This window comes from Ipomoea triloba, chromosome 7 (genome assembly GCF_003576645.1).
Source record: "Ipomoea triloba cultivar NCNSP0323 chromosome 7, ASM357664v1".
Classification (NCBI taxonomy): domain Eukaryota; kingdom Viridiplantae; phylum Streptophyta; class Magnoliopsida; order Solanales; family Convolvulaceae; genus Ipomoea; species Ipomoea triloba.
Genome location: NC_044922.1, coordinates 1111978 through 1127958, shown reverse-complemented (window position 1 = coordinate 1127958; position 15981 = coordinate 1111978). Strand labels below are relative to the sequence as shown.

At 37.6% G+C, this 15981-nt stretch overlaps 4 protein-coding genes across 4 annotated transcripts; 2 read left to right on the top strand and 2 right to left on the bottom strand.

Moving 5' to 3' along the window:
* The first annotated feature begins 117 nt into the window (after window positions 1-117).
* On the top strand, window positions 118-1832 carry LOC116024539. Its single transcript, XM_031265452.1, has 2 exons — window positions 118-656; window positions 1578-1832. Exons 1-2 carry the CDS (start codon window positions 168-170, stop codon window positions 1671-1673), a joined length of 585 nt encoding a protein of 194 aa, XP_031121312.1. The 5' UTR covers window positions 118-167; the 3' UTR covers window positions 1674-1832.
* Window positions 1833-2336: 504 nt separating this feature from the next.
* On the bottom strand, window positions 2337-6586 carry LOC116024660 (protein RETICULATA-RELATED 4, chloroplastic). The gene is made up of 8 exons (XM_031265613.1): window positions 5991-6586; window positions 5085-5153; window positions 4510-4641; window positions 4306-4359; window positions 4140-4184; window positions 3213-3352; window positions 2911-3036; window positions 2337-2812 (listed from the first exon to the last, which is right to left on the bottom strand). Exons 1-8 carry the CDS (start codon window positions 6510-6512, stop codon window positions 2755-2757), a joined length of 1146 nt encoding a protein of 381 aa, XP_031121473.1. The 5' UTR covers window positions 6513-6586; the 3' UTR covers window positions 2337-2754.
* Window positions 6587-9396: 2810 nt separating this feature from the next.
* On the top strand, window positions 9397-9882 carry LOC116024919 (photosystem II 5 kDa protein, chloroplastic). The gene has a single exon (XM_031265955.1). It carries the CDS (start codon window positions 9471-9473, stop codon window positions 9774-9776), a length of 306 nt encoding a protein of 101 aa, XP_031121815.1. The 5' UTR covers window positions 9397-9470; the 3' UTR covers window positions 9777-9882.
* A 65-nt stretch (window positions 9883-9947) lies between these two features.
* On the bottom strand, window positions 9948-15475 carry LOC116024918 (sulfite reductase 1 [ferredoxin], chloroplastic-like). Its single transcript, XM_031265954.1, has 8 exons — window positions 15153-15475; window positions 13146-13928; window positions 12760-13056; window positions 12302-12499; window positions 11213-11347; window positions 11015-11131; window positions 10740-10898; window positions 9948-10404 (listed from the first exon to the last, which is right to left on the bottom strand). Exons 1-8 carry the CDS (start codon window positions 15348-15350, stop codon window positions 10339-10341), a joined length of 1953 nt encoding a protein of 650 aa, XP_031121814.1. The 5' UTR covers window positions 15351-15475; the 3' UTR covers window positions 9948-10338.
* Between the last annotated feature and the right edge of the window lie 506 nt (window positions 15476-15981).

The window sequence follows — 15981 nt, the reverse complement described above, 5'->3', positions numbered from 1 at the left end:
GTCATTGCCTCATCGGCAAGAATGTTTTGAGTTAATAAGTGATAGTGTTGTTTGGTGTGCTGATTAAGCTTTTGTTTGGATGTCATTTTCTTTTTCTTTTTGGTGTGCAGATGGACATGCGTGGTGACGTGTCAGGCTTCCTGTCCTACCACCCCAACGTCCCATTAATGTCGCTCCACCACTTCGACATGGCGGATCCGATTTTCCCGTTCACGGACCGGGCCGAGTCGGCGCGGCGGTTAATGGAACCAGCAAATTTCGACCAGACGAGAATTCTTCAGCAGGCGATATGCTACGATCGGCGATTGCGGTGGTCGTTCTCCGTCTCCTGGGGATATTCCGCTCAGATCTACGAGCGGATAATGCCGCGGAGCCAATTGCAGAATCCGATCGAGACGTTCGTGAAGTGGCGGGAGACCAATACGCCGCCGTTTTGGATGTTCGACGTGCGCCGCCGCTCCGGCGACCCCTGCGAGGCGCCGCATTTCTTTTTCTTTAAGAAGGTGGAGAAGTTGGCGCCGCCAAGGGAGGAGATTGTGACGACGTATCACCGGTCGTGGGACCGGGGAATGGGGCCGTGTTCGGCTGAAGGGAACCGGTCGGCCGATCAGATTAATAGGATTCAGGTGTTCTCTCCGGCGGAAAGGCGGTTACGGGTAATTTCGAATTTTATGTTTTTTTTTCTTTTTGTTGGTGATTTTGCATATACGACAAATCATGCATACAAGTACGTAGCTCTAGTGACATGTTGCCTAATAGGTTGTCAAAAGTCAAAATGTCATTTATTGATTTCGAGTGTTACAAAATCCTAGATTACTACTATAGTCAACCTTACATTAATTAAATGAATAGACATCCTAACATCACCCATAAAATAAAAATAAAAATGTGGGTAACCCATGGTCTACCTGTTGACTCGATAACTACAAGGTTACAAGTTTAAGTTCTATTGGGAGTGGTCTATTGACTTTATTAGTTTGAGATGGTTATAATTATAGGCAACATATGCTAGTTTACGACGATTAAGGTCACAAGATAGGATTTATCCAGCACACCCTCGAAAATGAATGTGGGTTTCCCTCGTCAGAGTAGTCAAGTGGGAGCAGTCTATTGAAATTCTTGGATTGGGCTAGTTAGCTATAAACAACCTAAGCTAGTTTACTTCATTTGTCAGTCAATATCATAAGATGGGTAAACCGTGATTTCTCATACCAAAAGATTACGAACACACTTTCTTGTTTGAGCCCAGTTTAACGTGGCTACTGTGAGAGTATTATATAATCAATAGTTATACCATAGACCCGAGTCCACCTTGCAAGGTAGACCCGTGTTTATTCACATACTGAATGTTCATCATTTGAATTATGAGCATTCATTATATAAATTGTGAACATTCAGTATGTAAATTATGTATTTTGGACTCAAGTTCATCTTACAAGATGGAACCGGGTCCACAAAATAAATTGCCTTGTATGATTGTACCAACTAGTATCAATCATCTAAATATATGACTTAAAGTTTTACTTTCTCCCCAAACTTTTGGATAATAATATGTATGGAAATATGTTTGGTTTCAGAATGATAGAAGTGAATGCTGTAGCATCGTACGAGTGAGCAAAACCCGTGCGACGATAAAGTTAAGGAGTTGCGAGGTAAACGAGGTGATTGCTTGAGGAGCCAAGGCAATATATTTACACACGTACTATAAGTTTGCTTAATCTTGTATACTCCAAAAATTGTCTTATTATGAGAGTTAAATATGATTAATTAAATTACATTTTATAGAAAAGATAGATGGTTAATCAAGTCTTGTGATTCACTAGTGTACTACAATTAAGGGGAAAGTGTTCTTTTGTTCTTATTGTTTTGAGAGTTTTACTATGGTGCCTAGTGTGAAGTATAATCATGTATACATTGTATAATATATCAAGTTATATCGGCTCCGATTAACACTAGTATTGAAAGTTGAAACCATTATTAACAGTACCTGAGTAATAATTAAAAGAAAATAGGATGCATAATTGTACTCGGTACTATCACCACTTATGATGATAGACATCAACACCATAGAAAATCACTTTATTTTGAACACACTCATGTTTAATAAGATATATAATAGGATATGGTAAATACAACTATTACACTAACAATAACATTTCAAACTATATCGACTATCAATTACAATGAAAAAGGAAAAAAAATTGTCAGTTAAGGCACATTCCGCGATTAACTTCCTCCACCAAGTTTTCAAGGCAGGAATAGTATTGTTCTCGGGATTGGGGTATAATCCATTTGAAAAAGGAAGAAATTTGAAAAAGTTTGAATTTTGATCCCCAAACAATCATCAAACTATACAATAACAATAACAGGAAAATACAATTGTTACACTAACAATAACATTCCAAACTATATCGGCTATCAATTACACCGAAAAAAGGAAGAAATTTGCCAGTTAAGGCACATTTCGCAATTAACTTCCTCCACCGAGTTTTCAAGGAAGGAATAGTGGAGTTCTCGGGATTGGGGTATAATCCATTTGAAAAAAGGAAGAAATTTAAAAAGTTTGAATTTTGATCCCAAAACAATCATCAAAAAATTTATTCTAATACAAGATTCCTAAGTATGCCACTTATGAACTGCAAATTTAACATTTAAACAATCAATCTCCAGAGACCTAAGTTTCTGTAATGTAATGTCAACTAATTTACCAGACATCCATCAATGGAACTAAAACGTTTCACCTGAGAACTCGCTCTAGCTTTCGGTTTCTTCCGCCTTTTGAATCCCTATCCAGCGTGCATAATCGACCCACCTGCGAAGCAATTCAGAATACGATGCTTAGAAAACAATGGCGGGCCATGAAATGGAGAAGCGGTACTGGCATTCAAGAAGGGAGTTGAAAAATCTTACAATAATGAACCCAAGAAGGTGTTGCCTGTCCGAACAGCAAAGCACAGCGCGCTCAAAACCAACTTGTGTTGGTGCAGCAGAGGCTCTAACATCCGCTGTTCAATAATTCCCGCCAACACTTGGTACCTGTAGCAGACAAAACTTCGTTTAGAGAAACCTGGATGCAGGAATTCTCGAGTGATGAGAATTAGAGACGGCTCTCATTGAATATTATTAGTGACAAGTTACAAAAAAGACTGTAACTTGACAACCCGTAGCAATTATATTTGAGTAATAACAATATGCATCCAATCTATACGTACCGAAGGTTGCTAGAGACTGCCATATAGACACCATATGCAAAACTGGTCGATAATACAGGTACATTCTCAACCGCCTCTGCCGAGGACTTATCAACAGTTTTCCGTGCATTTATCAGTGCATTTGTCACAAGGGTACCAACCTGAACACAAAACCGTTAGTTCCACCACAAAGCCCAGCTTCAAGTACTGTTAATCATGCAAGACCACTAGAGAAAATTTCAACTTACTCGGGAAATAATAAAAATGAAAGGAACAAGGAACAGACAGAACCATGTGATGGAAAATAGAATCTTAGCCCCACCAAAAAGGAGGGAGGAGGAAAAAAAAAAAAAAAAAAACTTTTCGCTTTTCAAAGTTTAGCACCATATCCCGCACACCCCTTTCCTTCCCTCAAAGGCCAGAATAAGTCCCATTGACCTTTTATGTGTGGTTCATAGGCAGCAGTTCAGTAATAGAGAAAACTTGAACTAGCTTAAAATAAATGGTTTGTCTAACGAACGGAGAAGGTTTGGAACTTGAGAGAAAGGGGAGGGGAGGAGTCCAAGATTCTTTTTAAAAAAGCTCTTGTACCAACCTCCATAAAAGCATCAACCTGATTAAGGTCCCGTCTCTTAAATCATGAAAGGAAGAAGGGAAGTATCACAGCAGCCAGAAGTGAGAAAATGTGTAACCTTTGAACTTAAGTGACAATAATGGTTGCCTTGGCATATACAACTATACACTATACAACTATACAACAAGATGATACCGACAACATGAAGCTTTTAGGGTCAAAGAACTCAGAGGAGAGCTAAGTCCAACAATATTTTTAAAATTTAATGAGTGAAAGTAAAAAAGGGAAGTAGAATAGAGCAATATAACTATATAAGGTAAAGACAGATATAGCAGGTCCTAATTAGCATATATTTATTAAAATATAAACTTTACCAAAGAAGAAGTGGTGCCAACTGCAAAGAGCTTTGCCCCATTTCGCTGAGAGAAAAAAAAAAATAAATAAATAAAAAAAAACCGATGACATTATGAGATTCAGAACAATCAACTCTCAAAATTGTGTTATTCAGAAGAAATTTAAATTAGGGTACATATTTCTTACCGCTATTGCACCTAATCTCTGTAACAATGAATATGTTGTTCCAGGCAGAGCAACCTACAAACAAACACAAGATCAGATGTTTTTACTTTTTACTGCTCCTGGAATCAGAGGATCATAGCTGATCATTATGCTGATAACTTTATTATTTATGCAATCAAAAGCCTACATCTTCACAAAACTAAAATTTATTGGGAAATAATTTACCTGGAATGCATTTTCTGGACAGTTGTAGAAGAACTTAGCAAGACGACCAGCATTAAGTGCAATAGGTGGTCGGAGAGATACAGTAGGAGCAGGAAGATAGACAAGCATAAAATCTGCAATTATGGCCATTACCTAAGCAGACCAAAAAAAATCATATAAGAAGGGTGAGAGCAAAGTTTTGAACTACATGCAGTGCTATTCACTCATAACAGGATATATCAAATAAATGTAGAGTCTTTAAGTTTGAAATAGTTCAGGCTCCATAATTCAATACCATTCAAATGTTATAGCACATTATTGAAGGGACAGATAAACTCCTTTAATAATTTCACAAATTCATTCACATCCAGAAAACATTGTAAACACTCTGAGCTGAGATAGTTGTCACTGCACAATCAATGTTGCAGAAAATAAAGCAAAATACTGCCTCCATACTTGACTGGCAAGGAAAAATTACAGCAAATAGCTCGGGTGCATTATCTTTATCTAAATTAGCAACTTATTGAAACAAAATTAATGAAAAAAATGAAGCAAACATGTCACACTATTATGGATAATAAATACAAGAACCATACCACATCTGCAAAAACAATTTCCAGCTCCTTGAAGAAGTTTTCCCTGCGGCGTTCATACTCAGCAGCAGTCTGGACAAACAAATTAAAAATTTTAAAATGTGAGCAAACTTCACACAAAGAAACTATGCTATTTTGCTGACTTCATCTTATTCACTGATCTCTGTACATCCACACACACACATGAAAGTAAGCAAACCTAACAAATAAAATAAAATAAAAAAGAAGCTGTTTTGCTTCAATAAATATTTATATGTATTTTTTGTAAGCCTACAGATACTCAGCAAGTTTCAAGAAAAGAAAGAAAAAAAATCAGTAGAGCATCAGTGGCTTAGAAAGCTTATTCCTTCTTTTTATTTTCCCTGTTTTTAAATGCTAATATGGAGTATGATAACATTCTTTTGTCCCAAAACAACAAAAGTGATGCTAATATTGATTCCTCCCACTCAACCTCTGTTTTCCCCTTCATCAAAAAGTTCAAAGTTTCCTCCTTTTCTTCTCTAAAGATAACTGCACCAGGACCAAAAGACATTCTTCTTATCCAATTCTTCCTCACAGAAACTTAACTCTTCACTTATGTTACATAGATGATTGTCTTACCTTTAAGATTTTGATTTCATTTTGAAGTTCAGTAAACAGTTAACAGTTTGGGTTTCATTATCAAAAATTCTCAGATTAAAAGGTTAAAAAATAGCATTGATAAGAGTGAGGAATCAATGAATCAACGAATCATGTTTCCCAACATAGCCATCATTGTCAGGAATTTTATCTGTGAAATGACCTCTAGGCCTCTAGGGTCTGGAAGCATATTGTGTAGAAGTTCAAACTCGGGGGGTAAAAATGTAATTTCAGGGAATATGTGGGGAGAAAAATGTAAATAGAAGTTTTGAGATTCAGAATTCAGAAAACCTTGGTAAAGATTCCGACGCCGCATTCCATTGCCACCTTAGCGAGGAAGAGATCGTCGGCTAAGAGCCGCTCCTTGAAGCCTCCGAAGCCGAGAAGCCACTTAAGCCAAGCCGATTTCTCGAGCTCCAGGAACCTCAGAACTATCGATCCGGGAATCCTTCCGTTCTCGATCGCCGCCTTCAAGTCCTTAGGCAAGCTCTCGAGCGATCTCCCCGCCTCCGCCAACACCATTAACGCCTCCTTCTTATTGTTCCCGCTCTGATCGCCGCCCTCCGCGTCTCCATCTCCGCCGCCTCCGCCGGAGAAGCTCCCGCCGTTGACGTCGCCGCCGCCGCCGGCAGCGGCGAGCGGCAGCAGCAGAAAAGTGCGGCGGCTAGGGCTTAGCGCGCGATTCAAAGAGACCGAAATGGAAGCCGGACGAGCGACGGCGGCGCAAATGGCGGCGCGGTGAGTGAGGAGCCTGGGGAGCGGAGGAGAGAGAGATCGCGGCGGGGAGAGGAAGCCGGCGGCGGTGATCGACATTGCTGTTGTTAACGCCGCCCTTAGAGAGAGGTTTTTTGTAGCTGGCGCGAGGCTTTGGTCTTCACTCTAACTACTTTTATGCACGCTGAAGGAGTGGTACCTCCGCGCATTGTGATAGTACGTTCATTACTATATACTCCGGAACATGGATTCATTCATGGTGATCATTTTGAATATTCTATTGAGTGATGTTTGGTTCAGAGAATTTACATTTTCACCTACTAAAAATTTAGTGACTTCCGTTGACTGAGAAAAATTATTCTAAAATAGCAGAAAATGACTTCCGTCTAAAATTATTTTATGTTGACTGGGTGAAAGTCATTTTCTCCCGTTTCATGTCAAAGAAGAAGACGAACGTTTCCGTCAAAAATCATAGTATGGTTTCCGCATAGTATCCGACGGAAATTAGGGTTTTTTTAATTAAAAATATTATTTTTAATATTATTATAAATATTTTAATATTTTAAATAAAATAATAAAAAAAATATGTAACTATACAATTCTACTTATTTTTTTAAAAAAATGAACCAGGCACACAAAGACAGTGTTTCAAAATACATCCAAACACCGGAAATGAACCTATTTTCTGGGAAAGAAAACATTTTCTATAAGTCATTTTCCTACTTTCCAGACACAAGCCTTAATCAACAAACTCAAAATAAGTTCATAAACTTTATTTTGTTAACAATTTCAAGATAGGACAAGACATAACTGGTGATAAAGGCTGTTTTTTGCTTGTGCATAATGCCCAATTATGCACCAACAGGATATAGCACATGACATCAATTTTAGATGACTCATGACAGGATAATTGGACACTTCCAAAAAGAAACTCGTAGCTACAGTCTAATAATGTATTTTGGGTAAACTATGTAATAATTCATAAACTACGCAATAGAAGTAAGTCATAATCTTATCTCACTATTAACTTCTCATAACACTTCATACAAGCAATATTTTGAAGATTTTAATATTAGAAAATGTCACTATCGTGCATAGTTTTTTTTTTTTTTATTTTAAATCAAAAAAATAAATTTTACATATAATATACGTAGTATTTGTTAACAAATTTCAACTATCCAACTTGAAAGTGAAATGTGAGCATAGAATATATATGGTGGTGGGGTCATACTATTTCATTAGTAGTGGAACTAGTTGACCACATTGAACATGTTAAAACCTTTTTATTTCTTATTATATTTTTTATTTTACATGTTGCAATGGTGTCTACGTACTTCGAGAAGAGAAATTAATTGAATTTTGGTCAAGCTTTATTTAGAAATACTTCTGGAGTTGACGTATATATGTGATTTCAAAATCTCAACTTCATGCTTAAACAATTCGAACCCTTCTCACTTAAGCAAACATCTTTTGATATTTTAATATGTTTTATATAAATATATAATAGTACCAATTGACTTCTAGAATTTAATTACTAATATATAATCATTTAAAAATAAAATAAAAAGAATTCATTTTTTTAATCATTTACGGCTCTGTTTGGCAGAGCTTATTTAGGAACTTATAGCTTATTTTAAGCTACTAATAAGCTATAAGCTCTGTTTGGTAATGTTCTCAAAATAAGCTAGTAGCTTAAAATAAGAGCTTATTTTGAAACGCTATTTGGGATAGCTTTTCAAAATAAGCTAGTAACTTTTTAACTTTTTTCCATCTTTATCCTTATTATTTTAAATAAATGACATCCTTTACCCCTCTCAATTAAAACCCTTTTGACATTATTTTTTCATTATGTTTGATTGTAATTTCAGTTTGATATTTATGTTTGAACATTAATTTTTGTATGAACTAATCTTATGAATTATAAATATTTTTTTTTTACTTTATATATTTTCAAATATATGTTCTTACTTTATATCTTATTTAAATATATTTATTTCATTATTTTATATTTTAATATATAAACAAACCTATTTAAATTTAAAATTATTTAAATTGTATGAAGATGTCCTTTTTAGTCTTTTTACATTTATCAGCTTATCAAAAAGCTAATTTTACCAAACACTTTTAAGCATAACAGCTCTTCAGATTTCAGCTTCGAGCTTATAGCTTTTCAGTTTTCAACTACTTTTCAGCTTTCAGCTACCTTTTCAGCTCGGTTTGCCAAACATAGCCTACCTCTTACTCTTTTTAGAATACAACGTTCTGCTTATATAATATACAATACACCAATAATATTACTTTTCACCCATCTCAACATATATATTTGCCTTAAAAAAAGGCGAAATTTCCTTTCCTCCAAAACCTACACCCTAGCATCTGCTAACACACTGAGTTACTATGATTTACTTCCTCCCATATGCTCTGTCGGGTCGGGACCTTAGGATTGGAGATCTAACTTTTTGGAGAAGAGGGTCAGGTGTTTACAAAGATTCTCCATTAAGTGGTGAGAAACAATGGGAAGATCAGTGTTTGGTGTCCACTAGAAACCCATCATATTAGATGTAATTCCTACATTGCAATTATAAAGGCTCGATTATGTGTTCATGACTACCATTTATCACTCAAGAACTAATTAAGTTAGCCATGCTAACCATCTCAACATATACTTGTGCAAATGTAAAATGGGTTACATAGTTTATAGTTGTTTTATCACATAGTAAGCCATGAGACATCCATCATCTATGCGTATGATTGGTTGTCAACAAGGGGAAAAGGTTAACAATGAAGAAAAGCAAAATCATGTTAGAGAAGAATTGGTGCCCCACAGGAGAAGTCTATCCACCACTAAATATACACCCAAGATAGAGTGGTCACACATGGCAATAATCCATTGGGGAAAATATCCTTTTTGGGATAAGAAAATGGATTGCATTTCTATGAATCACCTATTTCCCCCCCTTTGCACACTTTTTAACTAACCAAACACCCCTCCCCCCAAACTCTTTCTCCACAACACACAAACACAAGAGAGTGATCAAGAACTCCAAACCAAAGGCTATGGCATCCATGACAGCAACACCCGCATTCCTCCCCGCAGTCGCCAAGGCTCCCACCTCCGGCCGCCGTGGGGCGTTCACCGTCAGGGCCTCGAAGGCGTCCGAGGGCGAAAAGGCCGTGGCGAAGACCGGGGAAGAGAGCAGCAACGGGAGGAGGGAGTTGGTTTTCGGCGTTGCCATGGCGGCGGCGTGCTCCATCGCCAAGATTGCCATGGCGGACGAGCCGAAGAAAGGGACTCTGGAGGCTAGGAAGAAGTATGCACCTATCTGTGTGACAATGCCCACTGCCAAGATTTGCCACAAGTGAGAAACCAAGAAACCTACCTTTGCTTCTGTCTGTAATATGTTGTAATTGGTTTTATAACAGAGGATGTAAAACCTTGTTTTCTAATCTATTCTCTTGTCCCCTGCTTTGTTTCTACTCCAAACTGTTTCTTCTAAGCAAAAATCAAAACCAAATAAAATCAACATATAGAGAGGAAGAAAACAAAAGATCTTTTATTCAGCACAATCCAGTTAAATCGTGTATTCCATTCAGCTAAAGAGCAGCAGTAATGCAGTCACTATATAACACACACACAAAACAGAAAGAAAGCTAAAGAAAAAAAAAACACGAATGGAAGAAGTGAGTGCACGTTCTGCGTACTTGCATGGTTTGTTAGATAATGTAGGCCAAGACTCTACATTGAGAAAGCTGACAACAAAGTCAGCAGTCTATTTATTTGCTCAGGCTCTCGCATATTTTGCTGAGAATAACTTAACTCGCCAGCATTTGATGATGGGGAGCTCTTATCTTGAAAAATCTAGCAAGTTCGTACATCCATAGCTTCTTCGCAGGTCTCGTTTTCAGAATCGAGGTTCGGATCATATCAAGATGAGGGCACAGGTAGGCTTCCTTCCCATTTGTTAATCAACTCGTTTAGTTTTTCAAATCCCTGACAAGTTATAAGAACTGCATTAGTTCATCACTGGAATACACACATATATATGGGAGCTCATTACGTATTCCACAACAACAAAATGTTATGTCTGTGTCCATAAATAAACAACAAGCTTAAAGTTTTCAAGGATACACACACACACACACACACACATATGACATATCAGATTCTTGACTTTGAAACTTCTTTCCGAGAAAACAGAAAGATTTGCTATTTCCATTAATGAGTACAAGTTTAGTTATTTGGAGTAATTTCAAGTAATGATAATTTTGACCTTTTAGAGGAAAATATGTGATGATTTCTAAGACGTCGTTTATTTTCCTTCTTACCATGCGGGTTGTGAAGTCACCAAATGATTCACTTGCTTGCCGATTCTGTTTCCAATGATAGAACAAAGGCTCCAAAACTTTTTCAAGATCTTGAATCTTAGCCTTATCCTTGAAAGGCTTTGCCAATGAAGTCTGATTGGTTGTTCCACCAAGCCAAATCTATATCAAGAAAAATTGTGACCTAGTCAGCTTTCCTCTCTTCACAGAATAAGGACAGTAATTCAGAAAGGGTTAATAAAAGGGCCATATTCCCACAAAGATAGAGCTTGAACTACCTGATAACTGTTAGGGCCATCACCAACCAAGCCAAGTTCAGCCATATATGGTCTAGCACAGCCATTAGGGCAGCCAGTTACCCTTACCACTATAGATTCTTCATTCTCAAGGCCAACCTAAAGCCAAAACTTCCAAGCTTAGCAATGGTGCTATTATGATCAAATCGTTTAAGTTTGGCAAGTGTCTCTGCTACATACCTTCTCAAACATTGCTCGAACCCGCTTAAGAATGTCAGGAATTCCACGTTCAGCTTCAGTTATTGCAAGAGGGCACAGGGGAAAAGCTGGGCATGCCATTGCTGTTAAATTGAGGGGATCCACCTGCCTAGGTTCCTGTCCATAAAAAATAGATGGAGGTTTGTGAGAAGACATCTAGCAAACTTTAAATTACATGATTTCTCATACCAACACCAAGAATATAAACAAATTAAGCAAAATTTTGTTTCTTCAGCTCCCTCTTAAATCAAAGAGCATCCTTCAGTTATAGGTACTCGCATCTTATACAGGGCTTCATACAAATACTATCAGCTCTGCTAATTAACTCTCAAAGATAAAGCCTCCCAAGTTCAACTTTACTGAAATACATCTTTCCTAAACCCCACAACAATACAAAGCCTCAGGCATTAAATTCCACAATCTGTGCAAGAGAGCAGAGCATTCTAATTCCAGTTAACTAACATACAGTTCAGGCATTTCTATATACTAGCATATATGTTCTGTTATGAATTACAAGGTTACTAACCTTATACAGATGGAGACCCAAAACAAAGGACTTTTCTACTATATAATGTGTATACCATACTTATATTTTTATATTACATGTCTTCACCATGCTTAAAAAACATCAGATTAGAGATGGATATTTTTGGCAGATTGAATGTCATCAGTAAGTATGTTGCTAAATTGGGCACAATTAATTTCCAAGACAATTTTGCCAGTAAATTGTGACTTTTAAAGTATTACAAATTTGCCAATGGATTGCTCTGTTGGTAAATTAATTAGAAAATTTTCTCCATAGAAATAGTGCCATTTAACTAGGCAATTAAAAAAATCGGTATTTATTTTACTGACAGAGCAGCCCCTAGGCAAACTATAATTTTTTTTTAAATATTATAAGTTTGTGCCTCAACGGATTGCTTCATGGGCAAATTTATAAGAAATTCCTAGCATCAAAATGCTGCTTTTTAACTTGGGCAATTAAAAAAATATGTATTTGGGGTCGTTTCGTGGAGGCTATCTAATTAGTCCTTCAAGACACACATATGCATACTATGAACAAAGCCTTACCAACAGACCAGCCTGTGCAAGAGCTGTAGCAATGGAGTCCTTCCATGCATGCTGGATATCACAAAGGATCATATTCTGGTTCGGTGTGATGCGCACATCCAAGTTATACTTCTCAATAACTTCTCGAAGCATCTTCTTAGTTTCTCCCTTTATCCGACCATTATCAACATGAAGCCCACAAAACAGTCTACCATCCCCCTGCCAAGTTACAACATGGAATTATCATTAACAAATTTAAGCTCTAAAATATACTCCATAATTTTAATATCTCATGATAGCATTTGTGGACTAGGGAGTAACTTCTAGACCACCAACATGGGAATGAAAATATTAAAATATATTTTTAAAATGAAAATTTTGGTAATTAACAGAGAATGTGCAAAACTGCAAAAGGGATGAGAAGATCAAGAATCCTAAAACAACAAAATTTTACACATTGGCATACTAAAGTAGCAAACCTGTTCATGCCACCCCAAGTAACTCTTGAATTCCCACTCAGGCAAGTCACGGCAGGGCTCGAAGGTCTTTCCATAATACTGTTCAACAACATTTCTAAACTTCTCAATCCCCCATGAGCTGAGTAAATATTTCATCCTGCTGTACCTACGGTCATCTCTTCTACCATATTCTCTCTGGGTAACAACAATAGCTTTCACAGCATACAATATGTCCTCTTTTGGAACATAGCCCAATGGCTCTGCAAGGCGAGCAAATGTGGTCTCCATCCTATGAGTTCGACCCATACCACCACCAACCTGCAAAGAAGTCATACATGGCTTGCATTAATATCCCTCGAACACATGCAAAAAGAAAGAAGGGTCAGTATGATAGATGAAATTCTTACATATATGTTAAAACCCTGAGGCTCTCCATTCTCATCTGACACAACCGCAATGCCAATGTCATTTGTGAAAAGGTCAACTGAGTTGTCTGTTGGCACAGTAACAGCAACTTTAAACTTCCTTGGCAAGAACTGAGTTCCATAAATGGGCTCAGCTGAGTCAGGGAAGTTTGTACCATGAGAATTATCTTCTCGAGCTTTGACTACTTCAGGAGATTCTGCTGACATAAATCTCTCCCCATCCACCCAAACATCATAATAAAACCCAGATTGAGGAGTTAGAAGTGCTGCAATGTCATCAGCAGTTTGTTGTGCAAATAAATAGCTTTTATTCACATATGGTGCTGCTGGAGCCAGTACATTTCTGTTGAGATCACCACATGCACCAAGAGTAGAGCCCATGTTTCTGATAATAGTGCCCATCACAGTCTTAAGGTCTTTCTTCAGGACACCATGGAGTTGAAATGTTTGTCTCGTTGTCAATCGAAGGGTTCCAATTCCAAATTGGTCAGCAAGATCATCCATGGCCAAGTAGAGTCTGTTTGGAACCTTTCCACCAGGGTTTTTTGTTCGGAGCATAAATGAATATGACCTTTTCCCACGCTCATCTCTATTATATTGTTGATAACTCCCGTGAAACTTGATCAATTGAGTAGCAGCCTCATTGATGTTAGGTGCATCTGTAAGAATTTCCTCATTGAGAGGATACCTTATGAAGTTACTTTGCTCTTTGAATATTTCAACCTTGCTACGTTTAGGCTTGGCAGAAGTGTCCAACTCTGGTGGCTGCATAATGACAAAAAAATCATTAGATTGAGAAATCTACATTTTATATTAGTGAAGTAAATCCCAAACCAGCTTCACTGTATAGTTGTTTCCTTTCACCAGCAGCAGATATGAAATAGGATATAAATGCCAATACAATAATATTACTTGATTCTTTGTTCTGTGCCTGTTTGCCTGAAGCAACAATTGTATTGATATCAATACAGATGAATGGTTCACAATTTTATTTTATTTTTGTTTGATGTTTCTCACCAACATGCAGCTCTAAGAATTACAAAAATTTAGAGTCATCACTCTTACAGACTTTCAACATATGCAAATTGCAATTATTGAATTTTCCCACCCTGTTTTCACACCACCATTTTTTTGTGCTGAAATCAGTCATTCCCAGTCACCCCACATATCCTAAAAAATTGTTTCAGGCACAAATGCCTATACACATAACAAACCACATAGTCACCCCTGCATGCCACATGAGCAGTGACACTATGCTATCCCAGCTATCAGTCTTGTAGTCGAGTAGTATAAAGTGTACCCAGGTGGGACAAATCCCACCTGATGAGACACCATATGATTGGCTAATGACCATGGTTTCCATGCTCTTCAATCCAAAGCCATGGTATCCACTTATGGGCTTTTTATTCAACTTCACACCAAAATACTAAATTTAGAAGTGTACTTTTTAGGAAAGTTATCTCCAAATGTAATAACCCATAAATAACTACTAAACATCATCCATCAATAGTTGAGGAAAATGCAATTTGTGTCAAATAAAAAAGCAGGATTCCTTTTCTTTTTTTTTTTTAAAGCATCTATACTTATGAAAAATGCAACTTTTTTGTCAAATCCCCCTTTAACTATTCGATTCTTTTTAAACCAAAGCCACTACTTTATGTTTCAATTTCTGAATCCATAGAAATTCCACAATGCCAGAACAGTGGTAGCACGAAGTGAGAAAAGCCTTTACACAATGCAGCTATGTTTGTACCCTAACAACTTAAGGGGGCTATAGAACTTTTTTTTTTTGCCCCAAAATTAAATGAGAATCTAACACTCAAACATTCCTTAGTGTGCTACACTGGTGGAACCTCGATCTGAAAACTTCATTATTGCTCCATACACTCATTTCATGTACAACATAGAACATTTTCACCAAAAACATCCACTCTACAGTGGAATTAACAGTAACGGATGAAATGACGGCGGGGAGGAAGAAAAATTTACCGTCGTTACGGCTCTAATGACCGAAATGTTAGGACTCGAAGCCGAGGCAGAGCGAAACACGCGAAGACGGTTACTGAGGCGGAGCGAATCGGAGCCGCCGCTCCTCAGCCCGGTGCAGCTGGGAATTTGAATCTTCGGATCCTTGGAGATGGCGGTCCTAGCTGCTGCTGCTGCTGCTGCTCCAAACGACGTCGTCATCCCCTCCGACAGAAACAGAATACGACGGAAAGAATTTCCTACCGGAAAAGGAGCTTTGATCAACGGCGATTGAGGAGATTTTCAGGCTGAGAAACAATGAAGAACAGAGAAGAGTTGCACTGCGAGAGGGATATTTCGCAGTTATATACTGAAAGTGCGAAACGCAATTATGCAAGTGCGAACGTCACGTGCCTGCCACGAGATTATATTTTGTATTTCCAGGGTAAATTGGCTCCGTACTCGCAACAATATGCACGCGCTGCTTTTTAATTTTGTTTTCTTTGTTGGTTTTTGTTACTCCGTATTTTTTTTAAATATATATAGGCCATTGACTTTTTTTTTTAATACTACTAACTCTATTAGAATGCAGTATCTGTTCATAACTACTTTCTCAACCTATTGAAGCACAAGAGTCAGTATAAAGGGAAGGGTTTGATGCCACTGGAACACAAGGTCCTTGGCTATAGGCTCATTGACTTATTCATATTAGTTTGAGGCTAATTCAGATTCAATTTGAATCAGCGGGATGGGGGACAATGGTTGTAGCTCCCATGGCTATAGGCTCATTGACTTATTCATATTAGTTTGAGGCTAATTCAGATTCAATTTGAATCAGCGGGATGGGGGACAA

What these genes read in the sequence shown, in the direction of transcription:
- LOC116024660 (XM_031265613.1), bottom strand. Translation starts at nt 6,512, where the DNA reads ATGTCGATCACCGCCGCCGGCTTCCTCTCCCCGCCGCGATCTCTCTCT. An exon ending in AGAGATTAGGTGCAATAGCG is followed by an intron (nt 4,185 to 4,305) that starts GTAAGAAATATG and finishes TTTTTCTCTCAG; the next exon opens with CGAAATGGGGCAAAGCTCTT. An exon ending in ACCTTCTTGGGTTCATTATT is followed by an intron (nt 2,813 to 2,910) that starts GTAAGATTTTTC and finishes ATTGCTTCGCAG; the next exon opens with GTGGGTCGATTATGCACGCT.
- LOC116024919 (XM_031265955.1), top strand. Translation starts at nt 9,471, where the DNA reads ATGGCATCCATGACAGCAACACCCGCATTCCTCCCCGCAGTCGCCAAG.
- LOC116024539 (XM_031265452.1), top strand. Translation starts at nt 168, where the DNA reads ATGTCGCTCCACCACTTCGACATGGCGGATCCGATTTTCCCGTTCACG. An exon ending in CGGCGGAAAGGCGGTTACGG is followed by an intron (nt 657 to 1,577) that starts GTAATTTCGAAT and finishes GTTTGGTTTCAG; the next exon opens with AATGATAGAAGTGAATGCTG.
- LOC116024918 (XM_031265954.1), bottom strand. Translation starts at nt 15,350, where the DNA reads ATGACGACGTCGTTTGGAGCAGCAGCAGCAGCAGCAGCTAGGACCGCC. An exon ending in TTGCACAGGCTGGTCTGTTG is followed by an intron (nt 11,348 to 12,301) that starts GTAAGGCTTTGT and finishes TTTTATGGACAG; the next exon opens with GAACCTAGGCAGGTGGATCC. An exon ending in GTGACTTCACAACCCGCATG is followed by an intron (nt 10,405 to 10,739) that starts GTAAGAAGGAAA and finishes ATAACTTGTCAG; the next exon opens with GGATTTGAAAAACTAAACGA.